Source organism: Canis lupus, chromosome 26, assembly GCF_003254725.2.
Source record: "Canis lupus dingo isolate Sandy chromosome 26, ASM325472v2, whole genome shotgun sequence".
Taxonomy (NCBI): domain Eukaryota; kingdom Metazoa; phylum Chordata; class Mammalia; order Carnivora; family Canidae; genus Canis; species Canis lupus.
The window spans coordinates 22,858,799-22,873,215 of NC_064268.1; the positions used below are offsets into that span (position 1 = coordinate 22,858,799).

General features: G+C 38.6%; 1 protein-coding gene across 8 annotated transcripts in view; it reads left to right on the forward strand.

The window, feature by feature from the left end:
* EWSR1 (EWS RNA binding protein 1) overlaps positions 1-14,417 on the forward strand; it is a 29,722-nt gene that overhangs the window by 3,723 nt on the left and 11,582 nt on the right. For 2 of the 8 annotated variants that reach the window (XM_049102076.1, XM_049102077.1), the window contains exons 2-9: positions 575-611; positions 751-802; positions 2,096-2,222; positions 2,630-2,647; positions 6,959-7,145; positions 9,131-9,298; positions 10,811-11,022; positions 11,859-12,039. In XM_049102076.1, the coding sequence (XP_048958033.1) occupies positions 575-611; positions 751-802; positions 2,096-2,222; positions 2,630-2,647; positions 6,959-7,145; positions 9,131-9,298; positions 10,811-11,022; positions 11,859-12,039 (982 nt within the window). The remainder of the gene's footprint in view (positions 1-574; positions 612-750; positions 803-2,095; positions 2,223-2,629; positions 2,648-6,958; positions 7,146-9,130; positions 9,299-10,810; positions 11,023-11,858; positions 12,040-14,417) is intronic. The other 6 variants (XM_049102078.1, XM_025474430.3, XM_049102080.1 and 3 more) reach the window with 4 other exon arrangements.

Below are 14,417 nucleotides of genomic sequence, written 5' to 3' on the forward strand. Positions count from 1 at the left end.
GATTGGGATGACTGTCCTTTTTTGTCATTCCATGTCACCGCCCTGCTAAGGAATTGGGATGGTTTTCAAAATGCTAAAATGCGGGAGTGATAGAAAAACTAGTTTGGGGGGAGATGTAGATGCTAATGTAATCAGTGTGATGTTAGACATTATAATATTGTGACATGCTTCGTTTTTATATGAAAGTAAAACTTTTGATCCTGTTGGTTCATCTTGTTTTTTCTCTTAGTCCTAGGATGATGATCATGTATTTGAAATGACAGCCTGCAGTTGGGGTGGGAGGGAGTTGTGGTCATGGGAACCTTCGAAGTATCTGCCAAATCAGCTGATCTTGACCTCATTAGCTGGCACTGTATTTCAAACTTTCTGAGTTTAACTGGCTTAGACTCATTTTTTGGTTTGGTGTTAAGAGAGAAGAGATACCCATGTGGACCTGTGTTGGCCTGTACTTCCTCTCGAAGCAGTTTAAAGAATTTATCTTCCTGCACCTGAATTCCTCCCCCTCCCTCCCCCCATTTTCTTTCTCCTTGTCTCTGCTGACTTCACTATTATTTTTTCTCCTTGTTTTCTCTAGATTACAGTACCTACAGCCAAGCTGCAGCCCAGCAGGGGTAAGTTAGTCTTTTATAACAGTACTTTGGATGTGATTGATTATGTTTTTAGAGTACCAAGCCTCCTGGAGTTGTAGAGGATTTCATAATGGAGTCTGAATGTTCTATATTCAGTTTTTGCATTTAATTTCTCTTACAGCTACAGTGCATACACCGCCCAACCAACTCAAGGATATGCACAGACCACCCAGGTAATTTTTAAGATAATTATATGCAGTTACATCCCTAAACAAAATATTTGTCAGCCATCAAAACAAATAGCTAATACAGCTCTTTTTTAAAAAAATCAAGTAATAGAAAAGTATGATGTGCTGATAATCTTAAAAATACCCAGGCGTTTTAAACTTTGACAATGGGGTTACCATTATAAATGACACCATCCCCAAACTGGGAGTTGCTAATTTTCCATACCTTTCTAGTATCATTTCTCAAGTTAAGTGCCTTGCTCAGAATTTGGTCTTTCTGCATATTGTATTATGTTTAATAATTATTAAATTATTTAGTTTTGCAGTGGTTCTGCAAAAGGATGTGTTATTAGGACATTTTGCAGATAAAAAATTGCAGTGCATAGATAGATCATTTGCCCAGTCACATAGTTAAATGACAGGGTCAGCTCTGTATGGCTGTCTAGCCACTGAGCTGCTGAGCTCTTTCCAGTACGTGAGTTTGTGTTTAAAAGCTTAGGCCAACAGATTCTAGAAATTAGTGTCTTAGTGTTCAGAATTTCTCAAGACTACTTCAAATTCTGAAATGGTCCGTGACATAAAATGGATACTAATAACAGCCATGGAGACATTCTAGGACAGACAGAAGTGTGATGTCTCTGGCAGATTTTCCCTAACCGGTCATTCAGATCTAGAATGTGATCATGCTACTAGATATTAGTATCTGGGAGAATGCCCCATACTTTTCCAGGTTTTAAGTATTACTGATGTCCAAGTTTGAAAGACAGTTCTTGAGGTGTTAACCTTAAGGAGACTTGCAGTGTTCTAGTTCATTTTCTTTGAAGTGGTGTAATAGTTTTTAAATCTTGATGTCAGGCTGAAAATCTGGTTTTCAGAACTAACAGATTTAATCCTATTTTCATGTTCTTTCCCTTGGTTCATTTTGTCTTCCTAACATTGTTTCCAGTTGCTAAAAGTGTGCTACACTAAGTGCTGGCAATTATACACCTGGTCCTTTATTGCCTATCCCTTGAGTGTGTCTTGTTAATCTGTATTATTTAACTGAGATTTTGCCTCATTATCTCAGGAACTTTTTTGTAGTTTATAAAAATATGAGTGGATTAGATGAAGGAAAGCAAGCATTCATGATACTGTGATCACTTGTCTGGTTTTTACAGTCTTTACTAGAAAGCAGTATTTTTGGCTTTGGTTCTCCCAATTTAGAAACTTAGAAATAAGTTGATCAATTTTTTTTGTTAAAATACGAGGTTATATATATATAAGTATATATACTTCTTGTATGTATCCATTTTCTTTGAGCAGGCATATGGGCAGCAGAGTTATGGAACCTATGGACAGCCCACTGATGTCAGCTATACCCAGGCTCAGACCACTGCGACCTATGGGCAGACCGCCTATGCAACTTCTTATGGACAGCCTCCCGCTGGTAAGGCCTGCCCTGGAGAGAGTTTTGGGTCATAGCTACTGGGGTGTTTGCTAAGAATCTTGTTATTTATGCTCTCAGGTGTACATTCTGCTCCATACCTTGGCATCTGAGGATCCTTTATTCTTAGGAGAAGCTATTTTTTATTTTTCTCTCCCTTCCCCCCTTATAGTCTAGTCCTAAAGGATTTCTAAGAATGTGGGGTGGGATAATTTCCTTTTAACTATTTCATACAGTGTATTGAATAATCTTATAACAAAATGGAGAATATATACGAGATTGTGCTAAATGGTAATACTGGGTAAGAATGAGCCTTCTTAAAGTGAGCTACTTAAAATCAAATTGATTTTCACATCTGTTTGCTTCATCTGATAGTGTACCCTCTACTTTTTGTTTTGTGCTTTCCACAGTAGAAGGGACCAGTACAGGTTTGACTATCCTGCTCATTCTTGCATGGGAAATGCTTTCCATCTTGTCTAACCCTGTAATGTTACCCTTTAGGTGTTTTCATCTGTTTAACCCTCAAACTTTCTAACATCACACACAACAAGGTGCTAATGGGAAACTGCTTCAGGTGCCATTCACAGATCCATGTCCTTTTCTTTGTGATTTTTGGGAAAGGTTTTGCTTTATTTTACATTATTTGTGTCAAGCTTTAATAGAAGGTTGTTCACCTTCCCAAAGGTATTTCAGATAACTATTCCCCAGCTGATTTCCCCCTATTCCCTGAAGGATAGATTGCATGAGTAGATTTATTTAGAAGAACAGATTGCCACCCTGCATGTAATGTTTGTCTCTTGGTTGGTTTCTAGTCCAGACACATTTTATTTTCTGTTTTAAATGTTAATGAATTCTTTTAATTCATAATATGTTCTTAAATAACAGCGTTCCAGGGGAGCTAAGAAATAAGCAACTCTGAGAATTAGAATAAGTTGTACCTTAATAATAGGATTGAGTGGAGTATGTGAAAAATTTATAAGAATTTTTGCTTAGCGCTGTTATGTAACATTTTAAAATCCCTTCCTTCTCCCCACTCACCCACTCTTATGTTTATAAGAGAATATTAAATATAAAAGTCTTGAAAGTGTAAAAACTATTCAAACTATTTTCAGTTCCCTAAAACATATGTAGTCTTAGAGTTTTTAGTAGGAGGAAATCTGTAAATTTATTTCCCTGAATGACAGTGTCCTGGACTTGATGGGAAGTATTTCCTAATCTGTGTAACTAATATCTCAAATAAGATGGGAAATGGTTATACTTGCTGCTGGTGTTAGCTTTAATTGTAGGAACAGCTGGAACTAGAGCTATGCAGTTTGAATTTTTAGCACAGAATTTTGAAATTATGAGATGAACTTTACATATTCAAGCTATTTCCAATTTTTTATTGATAATGGTTGACATACAATATTAGTTTTAGGAATACAAACTAATAAATCCATATCTGTATATGTTGTGAAATGATCACCAAAGAAAGTCTCGCTAACATACCATTGGCACACAGTTAACGGATTCTTTTTTTTTTTTTTTTTTTAATTTTTATTTATTTATGATAGTCACAGAGAGAGAGAGAGAGAGGCAGAGACACAGGCAGAGGGAGAAGCAGGCTCCATGCACCGGGAGCCTAATGTGGGATTCGATCCCGGGTCTCCAGGATCGCGCCCTGGGCCAAAGGCAGGCGCCAAACCGCTGCGCCACCCAGGGATCCCCAGTTAACGGATTCTTTATCTCGCGATGAGACCATTTAAGATCTCTTTACCAACTTTTAAAATATACAATACAGTTTATTAACTATAGTCACTATGCTATAGGTTACATCCCTGGGATTTATTTATTTTTTAACAAGTTTGTAGCTTTTGACCACTTTCCCTCATTTTTAAAAACTATCCTTTGGAAATAAGTAGTACAACTTAGATTAAGCCTTTGGAGTCTCTAGACCATTTTATAGGGACACGATAAAGTCTTTTGTAGAAAATGCAGGGGACTTCTAGGTTCTCTAGCATCCTATGTTCTCATTGTCGTCAGTTGAACAAGCCCCACTTTGAGCACAAAAACGTAGGACATTCTGATACGGAAACCAGTGGCTTTGATGAGCAAGAGATTGTACTTAATAAGGACTGTTTGTGTGGATTTTATAGTTTATAGAGAACCACTCATACCTCCCTTAATGCTCCCATCAACCTTTGGAATGTAGAGACCAGAATTAAACCTGATGGGCAGGGATCCCTGGGTGGCGCAGCGGTTTAGCGCCTGCCTTTGGCCCAGGGCGCGATCCTGGAGACCCGGGATCGAATCCCACGTCCGGCTCCCGGTGCATGGAGCCTGCTTCTCCCTCTGCCTGTGTCTCTGCCTCTCTCTCTCTCTCTTTGTGACTATCATAAATAATAAATAAAAAAAAATTTAAAAAAAAATAAAAAATAAAAAAAATAAACCTGATGGGCAAACTGAGGCTGAACCAATCTAAGTTAGGACCCTCGCAGGTAGTAAGTGGGGTCAAGCACACTTTTTTCCTTACTGAGTGTTTATACTAAAGGTCATTGGATAATTATTGAAAGGGATTGTATAAGACCCTTTTCTCTCAATAGAATTTTTAAAAATTAAGCTTTAAGAGAAAGTGGCCGTATAAATCTCATTTCATTAATACAAACTTGAGTTTTTACTGTTCAAATTGAACAAAAATTTTGGTTGATTTGTGTAATGTTTGCTACTTTTTCCTTAAAGTTATCAGCACAGAGTAGATGTATTGTCTTCTGGCGTTGGTCTTTTTTACTGTCATTAAATCATTTTGCTCTGTTAATTTTTGCTCATTTGCTTGGCTGTTTGTGTGGGTACTAGAGATTAATTAAAAGATTATTAACCCAGTGTCTATTACCGTAATTTTTAACACTACGAGGCTCTAACAGTTACTGCGTAGTTTTATAATATAGTTATTGCCCTAATCAGGCGTTGTTGTTGTGTTTAATTGCCTTTGTGAATCTTATAGTTGGCCTTGTCATCACGTAGGGGGAAAAATCTGTGTAGGAGTAATAGGGTAGGTGGAATTAGATTCCAGTTAAATGAGTGCTTTATATGGTTGATATTTGGACTCTGCAAGGAACTTTTAAATTAAATAAACAAATGAATGACATGACAACCAAAAAAACTTCCATTGCTTGGGGCTCTGTTTTGTGTATAATTTCAGAATTATCATTACACTCTGTGCTACAGGAGGTGACACTTTAGATTGTACAAAGAGAAGTTGGAATTTGTTGTTGGCTAGTAAGTTTTGTGTATAGTGAGGACACTTTATTCTAACTGATGTTTTAAGGCCATAAACTTTAATTAAAATGAGTGCTCTTAATTCAAGATTTGTTTTAAGTACTGAAACTACTTTTTTACTTTAGTGAGATTTAGACTTTTTTGATGGATGTAAATGTTGAGAACTAGACCCACTTTTTATTGCATGGCTGGCTTGTGCTCACTGACCATGAGAAGGAGTCTGAAAGAAGAGCACAGTACCAGGAAAGGTCATAACACATCTCACAGGACGTGGACTGTTAGGACTGTTAGGAGCTGCAGGTTTGAGAGGGGCCTTTTGTCACACTCCAAGCCCAAGTTCCAGACTGAAAGGGTGTGCATCCTACCTGGTCTGGTAGGGGCAAGAACTAGGGAGAGACAGCCTACCTGGGTTTGCCTCACACCTATGAATGCATCCGGCCTTTTTTTTTTTTTTTTTTTCATCAGGTCTTTGTGATAACTAGATAGGGCAGTAGCGTGGGGCTGGCTGTAGGGTCTACTTTCAATACTGCCGAACAGGAAGACGACGTTTTTGCTTGTGGTGGGTCATTAAGAAAGGAATGGTGGAGGTGGGTAATTGATGACAAGCCTAGAAGAATCTTAGATGGTTTTGTCATATGAAAAACATTTACCTTTTAAAGGTTTATTTGGGGAGTATTAGGTTTAATTAAAATCATTTACCGGAAAGAAGAATAGAAGAATAACCTTTGTTGGTTATACTTAAGCAAATATAATTTGCAGTATCTTATTACTCATTTGCCTTTTCAAAATTTAGTGCTCCAAACAAGCATTTTTTTTAGTTGTTACCTGAAACAAAAGTAGTAGTTCTTGGACATCTCCCACTGAAAATTAAACACATCTTCCCTGGAACTTCAGTTTCCTTTAATTAAACACGAACTGCCCGTGTTGGAATGCTTGGGACTGAAAGCAAAGGAATTCCAGATTACAAGTTTTAATGCTAAAACTGTTACTACCTGGATCATTATTTTTAGCTATTTTAGCAGTGTGTCATTGCCTCTTCCCTTTCTGGGACATTTTATTCTGCTTGAGAGTTTTTTGGGATACTCAACTAGTTAAGAAAATCGTTAAGAAGGCCTGCTAGCAAAACCAATACAGAATCAGCAAAAGCAGACGTTTTTCCTATTGGATCCAGAGGGGAGGTGCAGCAGGAGAAATCTTGTTTTTTACAACGCTTTCTGTGCAGACTCTGGTTTCTCCCTTTCTGTTAGGTGTGATGTTAGCGCAAAAGAGAGTGCTAACTCTTTTCAGAATGAAAACTGGGTACTTCCAGACAACTTAGGCTTTTTAAATATTGGTTTGTTGCTACTCATACTGGAGGGGAAGTTTTTAAAGGGGCTCAATATTGTGATGGTTTAAAGTAGGTGGTTTACAAATTGTTCTTTTAACAAGTGTCTAGGCAGCTCTCTGAGGAGCCAGAAATCTGATGTAGTTCTCCTTTGTTCTAGGTTATACTACTCCAACTGCCCCCCAGGCATACAGTCAGCCTGTCCAGGGGTACGGCACTGGTGCTTATGATACCACCACTGCTACGGTCACTACCACCCAGGCCTCCTATGCAGCTCAGTCTGCATATGGCACTCAGCCTGCTTACCCAGCCTATGGGCAGCAGCCAGCAGCCACCGCACCTGCAAGGTAAGGCCACACTCCCCTAGTTCTGAGAGCACATCAGCTTGTTTCAGGAAAGAGAACAATTACACTGTATCCAGGACTTCATTCCTTTTCTTTAGTGGTTACTCTTAACATACTTACTTTTAGATGGTTGAGTATGTTCTTAAAGTCATCACAGGAATGCTCTAGAGAACACACCACAGATATATCATTCTCCATTTAGTAGAAAAATGGTGCTGTCCAGGGGCCAAGATGAGGAATGTCACTGACCAGTTTCTAGGTACCTTAGTCTAGTTTCAGAAGAGTGATCTTTTGGGATAGGAAGAGACTATTATATTTACTTTACCAAACCCAGAGAAAAACGGAGTGTGTGTTTCCCTTCACAACAGAACTACTGATAGAATTGCACTTTTGATTTTATTGACCTTGTAAATTGATAACAACTTTCTCTTTGGGAAAAACTTGGCAGTTTACAGTACAGGGGAGGTGGGAAGCATACACTGCTATCTGAGTTAAAGGAATTGACATTTTTTCTGTATTCTGTAGTGGCTTGGTCATTTAAATATCACAGGCAAGTATATATCTTAACTGGGTACCCTGCTTTGAGGTGAATATTTGGACAAACAGATTTCATACTCCATGACTAATTAGCAGGTAAACAGTGCTGATTATTACTTAACAGAAGATTTCAGGTCTTTGCTTTAGGCAATGCACATAGGTGGCTTCTGCATACAGTCTTGAAGGAACATTGAATTCTGATTTGAAAGAAGACTTTTTAGGGAATAAACAAGAAATCAACTTGTAACCTAGACTTTTTGCCTACTGTGTAGAGGTAAGAAATTAGCTCTGGCAAACACTCATGAAATTACTTCTAAAAGTGCACAGTGAGTAATCAGAGCTACTTGGTAGTTTACATATGCTGGACAACCTGTGCAGTAGGTAGATTAAACTAATGGATTCCTGTAAAGCTCCGTTTCAGTTGACCTAGGCATTTCAGAATGTTTTCAACTATTTGAAAGCCCATTTGATGATCATTGCCACGGTATATCCAAGCCATAGCAGGAGTGTGGGGGTTATTTATTGATTTTTATAAAATAATGCTTTTGGTTTTTTTTTTTTTTTTTTTCCCCCTTGATTTTCAATCCTTACACTTTAAAACTGCCTCATGATCAGTGTCAGCAACTCCTTTTTCCACTAGAAAGAGGGGGCTTCTGACCCATTTCAGCTCTGGAGAAACCAGTACACTTCCACATCCATCTGGTTTGCCTGCCGATTCTTGGGGGTTTGCTTAAAATAGCTCAAGCTCACTGTGCTACACTCTTGTTGCAAACTGTTAGGGCTGAGAGGTAATAGAAAAACCCTTGGGGTTTTGTTTTGTTTTTTCCTTTGGGATTGGTTTTCATTACTTAATATTTCCCAGTTCAAGGGTTGTTGGGAGCTGGGGCTGGAAGTTGGGGGATCCCTCCTCTATTCTGGTATTTCCATTATGGAGACTTATTTATGTCAGTCCAACTTAGGAAATGTATTTTCAAGTCTGCTCTTAATAAATGAGAAGTCTAAACTCATAGTAATCCAAATTTATAAGTGCCCATGAACTTCTATAAATGTTATTCTGACCTGAAACTTCAGCATTATTATTGAAGTTCCTAGTCTGTCTTCAACAGTCCTTTTTGAGTAAAAGTATTTTCTTCCCTAACAAACCACTTCCCCTCCCAGATCACTTAAGTTGTCAATAGAAAATAATCGTAACTGCCTTTGATTGCTGCTAGTGTGCAACAAATGTAACATGTTGGTATCTCATCTGTGGATGTGATTAATTCTCCCCCTTGTTAGTGTTTTCTTCCAGCAAATATAGTTGGACTGGGGCTGGGTTTGATGTAGTTCAGTTTATAGTTGTATTTACTTCCAAGCTCAATCCTAACATTGCACATTGCTCAGAGGTTTTAGCGTTCTTACCCAAAGTTTTATGGTCGAGGGAAAAAGTCTTACTTTTTTATTTCTCCTTTTAGACCACAGGATGGTAACAAACCCGCTGAGACTAGTCAACCTCAATCTAGCACAGGGGGTTACAACCAGCCCAGCCTAGGATATGGACAGAGTAACTACAGTTATCCCCAGGTACCTGGGAGCTACCCCATGCAGCCAGTCACAGCACCACCATCTTATCCTCCTACCAGGTCAGTATTATCTTTGTCCTCATGGCCAGTGAGCTAGTAGAATCACAGGTTTTATTTTCAGACTGTTGACCAGCTTCTTCCTCAGGTGAAATGAGTTCTCTGACTCTCCCAGTTATAAGGCTGACCATTCAATGTTACATTAAAACCTTTGAAGGACATTTTTTTTTTTTTAAACTTCACTTTAATCATTTCATATTTAACTCAGGGGTCCATTCATGCACAAGTCTTTTAATGATTGATTGGGCCAGGGCCTTTCATCCAGAGCTCTAGTCTACAAGTCTACAGGTTTATATGGCACTGTTTTACTTAACTACCCCAGCAGCTACAATGTCTCGTTTGGGTTTCTTGTAAAGCAGAGGAAGAACTGCAGGTTTTCACACGCACATTTAATTAGAAGCAGGTTTTCAAATGAGCTATCTGAATTGTGTCTTAAAGTGTTACCCTAGTTTTGCTAGAAGTAGCACTTACCTTTTTTGCACTCAATTTCATTGGTTTACATATTAAAGTGCCTCAGATGTGGACAGGTTTGGGAGCAAATACAACTGACCGGTAAGTGTACAGCGTGGAGCAACAGTGGGCAGGGCTTATGGCAGTTCTTCGCTGAGCCAGCCCGTGTTGCTGAGGGTAGTGCATCTGGCCTGTTGAATAGGTACACTCAGTGAAGAGAAGCTATTGAGTCCTTACAGCCATGTTGGGGGATGTGATTGAGGCTTAGTTTAGTTGTGCTCTTAAATATAATGTTTTTTGATTTTTGTTATTATAGTTCATCTAAAGTTTAATAGCAGTTCTTTGAAGCTTTATCATTACTCAAGAAGGTATCTTTGATTAGTTTCCCTGCAATGTGGCTGACACGTCAAAAACACTTCTAGTACAGTGCATTGATTCTGAAGTTTCTTTAGTTTCCTTATCTGTCTTTTCTTCATGAATGCCCAGATTTCATAGATAATCAGGCATGTCTGAAAGTTCAAAAGCATATATGATATATAGCAAAACAGTTTGAAACTTGGACAGATCATCAAGAGAAAATTGCCGTATTTGTGTGACCGTATACACACCAGAGCCTTGTACTTCTAGAACAGTCACTGTCATGATTGAAGGAATTATTAGAGGCAGGTTTAGAACTGCAGTACTTAACTACCTCCTTTACCTCTATGGCTTTTTCACTGGGTCAGCCTGCCCTGGGTCCCTGTGCACATATTCTTAATTCAGGAAACATCAGACTCACAAATTTGCCTTGAATTTAATCGAACACTGGTTTTAAGAGGGTGGGGGGTAAAAGGAGTCTCTAAGGATTGTATGTTGTATAGATTGGTTTGCATTAATTTTCTCTTTTGCATTTAAAGCTTTATTCTGAATACAGATATATTTGCTTAAATTCAAACTGTTGATATTTAGAAAGTAAGTGCATTTTTAAGGGTTTCTGTGTCACAATATGAATGTCTCGTATTTAGGAGGCTTGAAGAAATAACAAGCTTCTCCTTCCTAATAAGCTTTTTTTCTTTCTTCTTTCAGTTACTCCTCTACACAGCCGACTAGTTATGATCAGAGCAGTTACTCTCAGCAGAACACCTATGGGCAGCCGAGCAGCTATGGACAGCAGAGTAGCTATGGTCAACAAAGCAGCTATGGGCAGCAGCCGCCCACTAGTTATCCCCCCCAAACTGGATCCTACAGCCAGGCTCCAAGTCAATATAGCCAACAGAGCAGCAGCTACGGGCAGCAGAGTGAGTTGCTAAGAGAGAAAACCAAATAAGAATGATTATGTTTGGAGTTTCTGAACATGGGGAAATGCTCTTTGTCGCTATTTACTTTTGGACTCCAGGATGCATCTTTAGGACATAACATCCTAGCTAACTGCTTGGATATCCCATTAAAGACATAAATGCTTTTCTCCAATTTAATTGTTGTTAGTGTACTTTGCAAAAAAATTAAATAAAAGAGAGTTTGTAACTAACCATAGAAAATATTATAGGACGTTAGCCTCGCTCTCTTTGAGGAGGCTATAATACAGTGAGTAAAGCTGGCATTCCTGTGGCCTACCCACCCACTCAGTAAGGAAGCGAGCAGGTAGCTGTTGAAGACTACTGCAGTTTTGATAGTCAAGTAAATGATATGTTTTTGGGGTTTTTTGTTTGTTTAAATCCATAAAAAAAGTAACCAAAAACTCAAAACTGCATTCCCAATTTAATTTTTATCTGGATCATTGTTTTTAATTAAACTCCATCCATGGGCGTGTTTCATTATAGCTATGAAATGAGTAGTGCTTCTTGATGGAGCCCAACCTTTAAGCCCTAAGAAACCTGCCTGCTATTTTGTTTCCTGAGAGTAGTTTTAAAACAGCTTTTGGAGACATCCTAGGATGCAAAACCCTATAAACTGTTGACCAGAGGGCTCATTTCTTATTTGGGTGGTTTATTCTAGGCTAACTATGTAAGGTTACCTCAGAAGATGGTGCCTTGGTTAGTGCCTTGCGATTGAGCATTCTGTGATTCCAGGAGAAAGTACAACAGGCAGTGTTCAAATGCTGGTCCATGGCTTACAGATGTGACTCTTTCCTCAGGTTCATTCCGACAGGACCACCCCAGTAGCATGGGTGTTTATGGGCAGGAGTCTGGAGGATTTTCCGGACCAGGAGAGAACCGGAGCATGAGTGGCCCTGATAACCGGGGCAGGGGAAGAGGGGGATTTGATCGTGGAGGCATGAGCAGAGGTGGGCGGGGAGGAGGACGCGGTGGAATGGGGTAAGAGCAAACCTTTTCTCCTTTTACCTAATTTTGTTTCATCCATAGGATTTTCAATGGAAAGAAGGGACTGAAAGACATAAGAAATTTATTTCTACATTTCCATGGACAATCTGTTGAGCCCAGGCCATCTTCTAAAACATGGAAATGTCATCTTTGTGGCATAGATTAAGTGGCAGTTTGCTTTTTTCCCTGCCAATCTACTTGGTTGGGTTGGGGAGAACAAAGAATGGTTTTGAAACGAGAGCTTTCAGTTCCCTTCATGGTTTCCAGAGGTCAAAAGCCTCTGTGGGTAATAGACTCGGGATGGAACACACACAACCCTTCTAACACCCCTAGGTTTTTAACTAATTGCCTTTGAATGGTTGTCTTGAAATACCTGGTATATATATATATATACTGCAGAAAAGGAACACAGTTGTTTTCCACAATGTTTGTCCCCAACTTCTGTTAGTACTTGGAATTGTTGAACGTAATGATGAAGATCTTGGTCCCATAACCCCTGAACTATGACCTGAGGTGCACCTGGTACAGAAAAGTCTAATAGTTTTTTGCAGAGTAATGTATATAATTACAGGATCACTCCCCATTGGAGATTTTGAGAAGTCTAAATCGGTTTGACCATTTTGATTGATGGCACAATCTGGTTTAGAAAACTTTGTTTAGATCAGTAACATAACCCTGCTACCTGTGCCTGCCCCTCCCTCCCTCTCCCATCCCTTCCCCCCTTTATGGTGTCTGTACTTTGATGAAGGTGAGGTATAATGTTGATGGTTAACATAATCTGGAAGGTTTAGTTCTGTGTGTGTTCTGTCCCTATATAAACTAGTAAAAAAAAAAAAAAAAAGTTATGCAGAATGTTACATAGTATGTATAAATTGGATTTGGTGCCACTGTTGGTACAAGGAAAAATTGGGTGTAGGGATTCTTTTTTGTTTTGTTTTGTTTTGTTTTAAATAGAAGTGGACTTCAAAATTAAATAAAAATTTGATCTTTAATTTTTATATTCCCAAATCTGTTTCCTATTGAAAGATAACTGAAAATTAGGTTCTGTGTATTCTGCATAACTTAAAAAAGTCTTTGGTGAAATCTTTATTGGAAGAAACAGTTATCTGACAACACAAAAATTGATAAATAATTTGGTATAAAATAAAATCAGTCTGATTTGGAAAATGTCATTCCATTATAAAGGTTTCACTTTATGGATGTTTTAAAATAGACGTAGACACTTGAAATTACTATCATCACGTCTCCAATCACCTAGAATTCTTAGTATTTTCCAATTGCAAAATCAATTTCAAGTTCATTCATTTTAATACTCCAGAAGTAATAATTCTGCTAATTTTGCTAGACTTTGCTAGTAGAGGGATCCCCTCTTTCTGGATGAGAAGTCTCTCCTGGAGCCATGGAAAAAATCATGGCTTTCCCCACAGGTTTTTCAACTGACTGTGAAGCAGTCAGTTGGATCCCTTGGGGACAGAGCAGGGGCATCTCCCCTTCTCCCCTCTTTTTCACTCTGGTGTGGTGATGGTTTTCAGTGTCTTCTGCAGGTAAGGCACTCAATGTTGTTAACATGCCCTTTTTCATTGCCTCAGTATTTTGATATTTTCATTGGCTGTTAAACGTGGAAACTTTTTAACATGCTTTGTCGCATTTATATGCTACAGGTTACAAAGTGAGAGCCTTGTATACACTTCAATACTTAAAAAGTACCCGTACTCAGTACTCAGCCGGCAGCATAATGAAAAGTGGGACTAGACACGGTGTCCATATGGAGAGGAAAAATATACATAGAATATTTTTAACAAAATGTATTCATTGTATAAATGGAATCCTTCTGTAACTTTGGTAACTGCATACTTGTTATTTGGTAATGAACCAAAGGAGGTATAATACTCTAGAATTGTGTAACATTAAAGTGTAAACTTTTGTGTTTAAAGAGAGAGAACATTTTATGGTGTGTACTTTTAAAAAGGAAACAAAGCTGCATGCAACAGCTTGAAATTGTATATTCAGGTATTAAAGGTGCAATACTGGTTAGAAAAAGCTCAGGGCCTCCCACTGAGGAGCTGCCTTTATTTAACTTTGAAGGAAAAATGAAAAAGGCCTGTCGTGTTCCCTCCCCCTGTTTACAGTATGTAAAGCAGTAAGTTTATACTGCTGTCATCACTGTTCTCAACTGATGTGTCTATAAAGTTGCACCCCCAGTCCATTGAGCCTTGGTATTTGTTGTAAATTCTCCTTTCACAGCGATTGTTAAATCCCATTAGTGCCCTGAATTGTATGGCTTTATGCTGAAGATTGGCTGGATGCGTCCTCTGATGTGTGTTGTAGGCGTTTAATGTGGTTGTCTCCTGCTTTATCATACTGTGACTTGT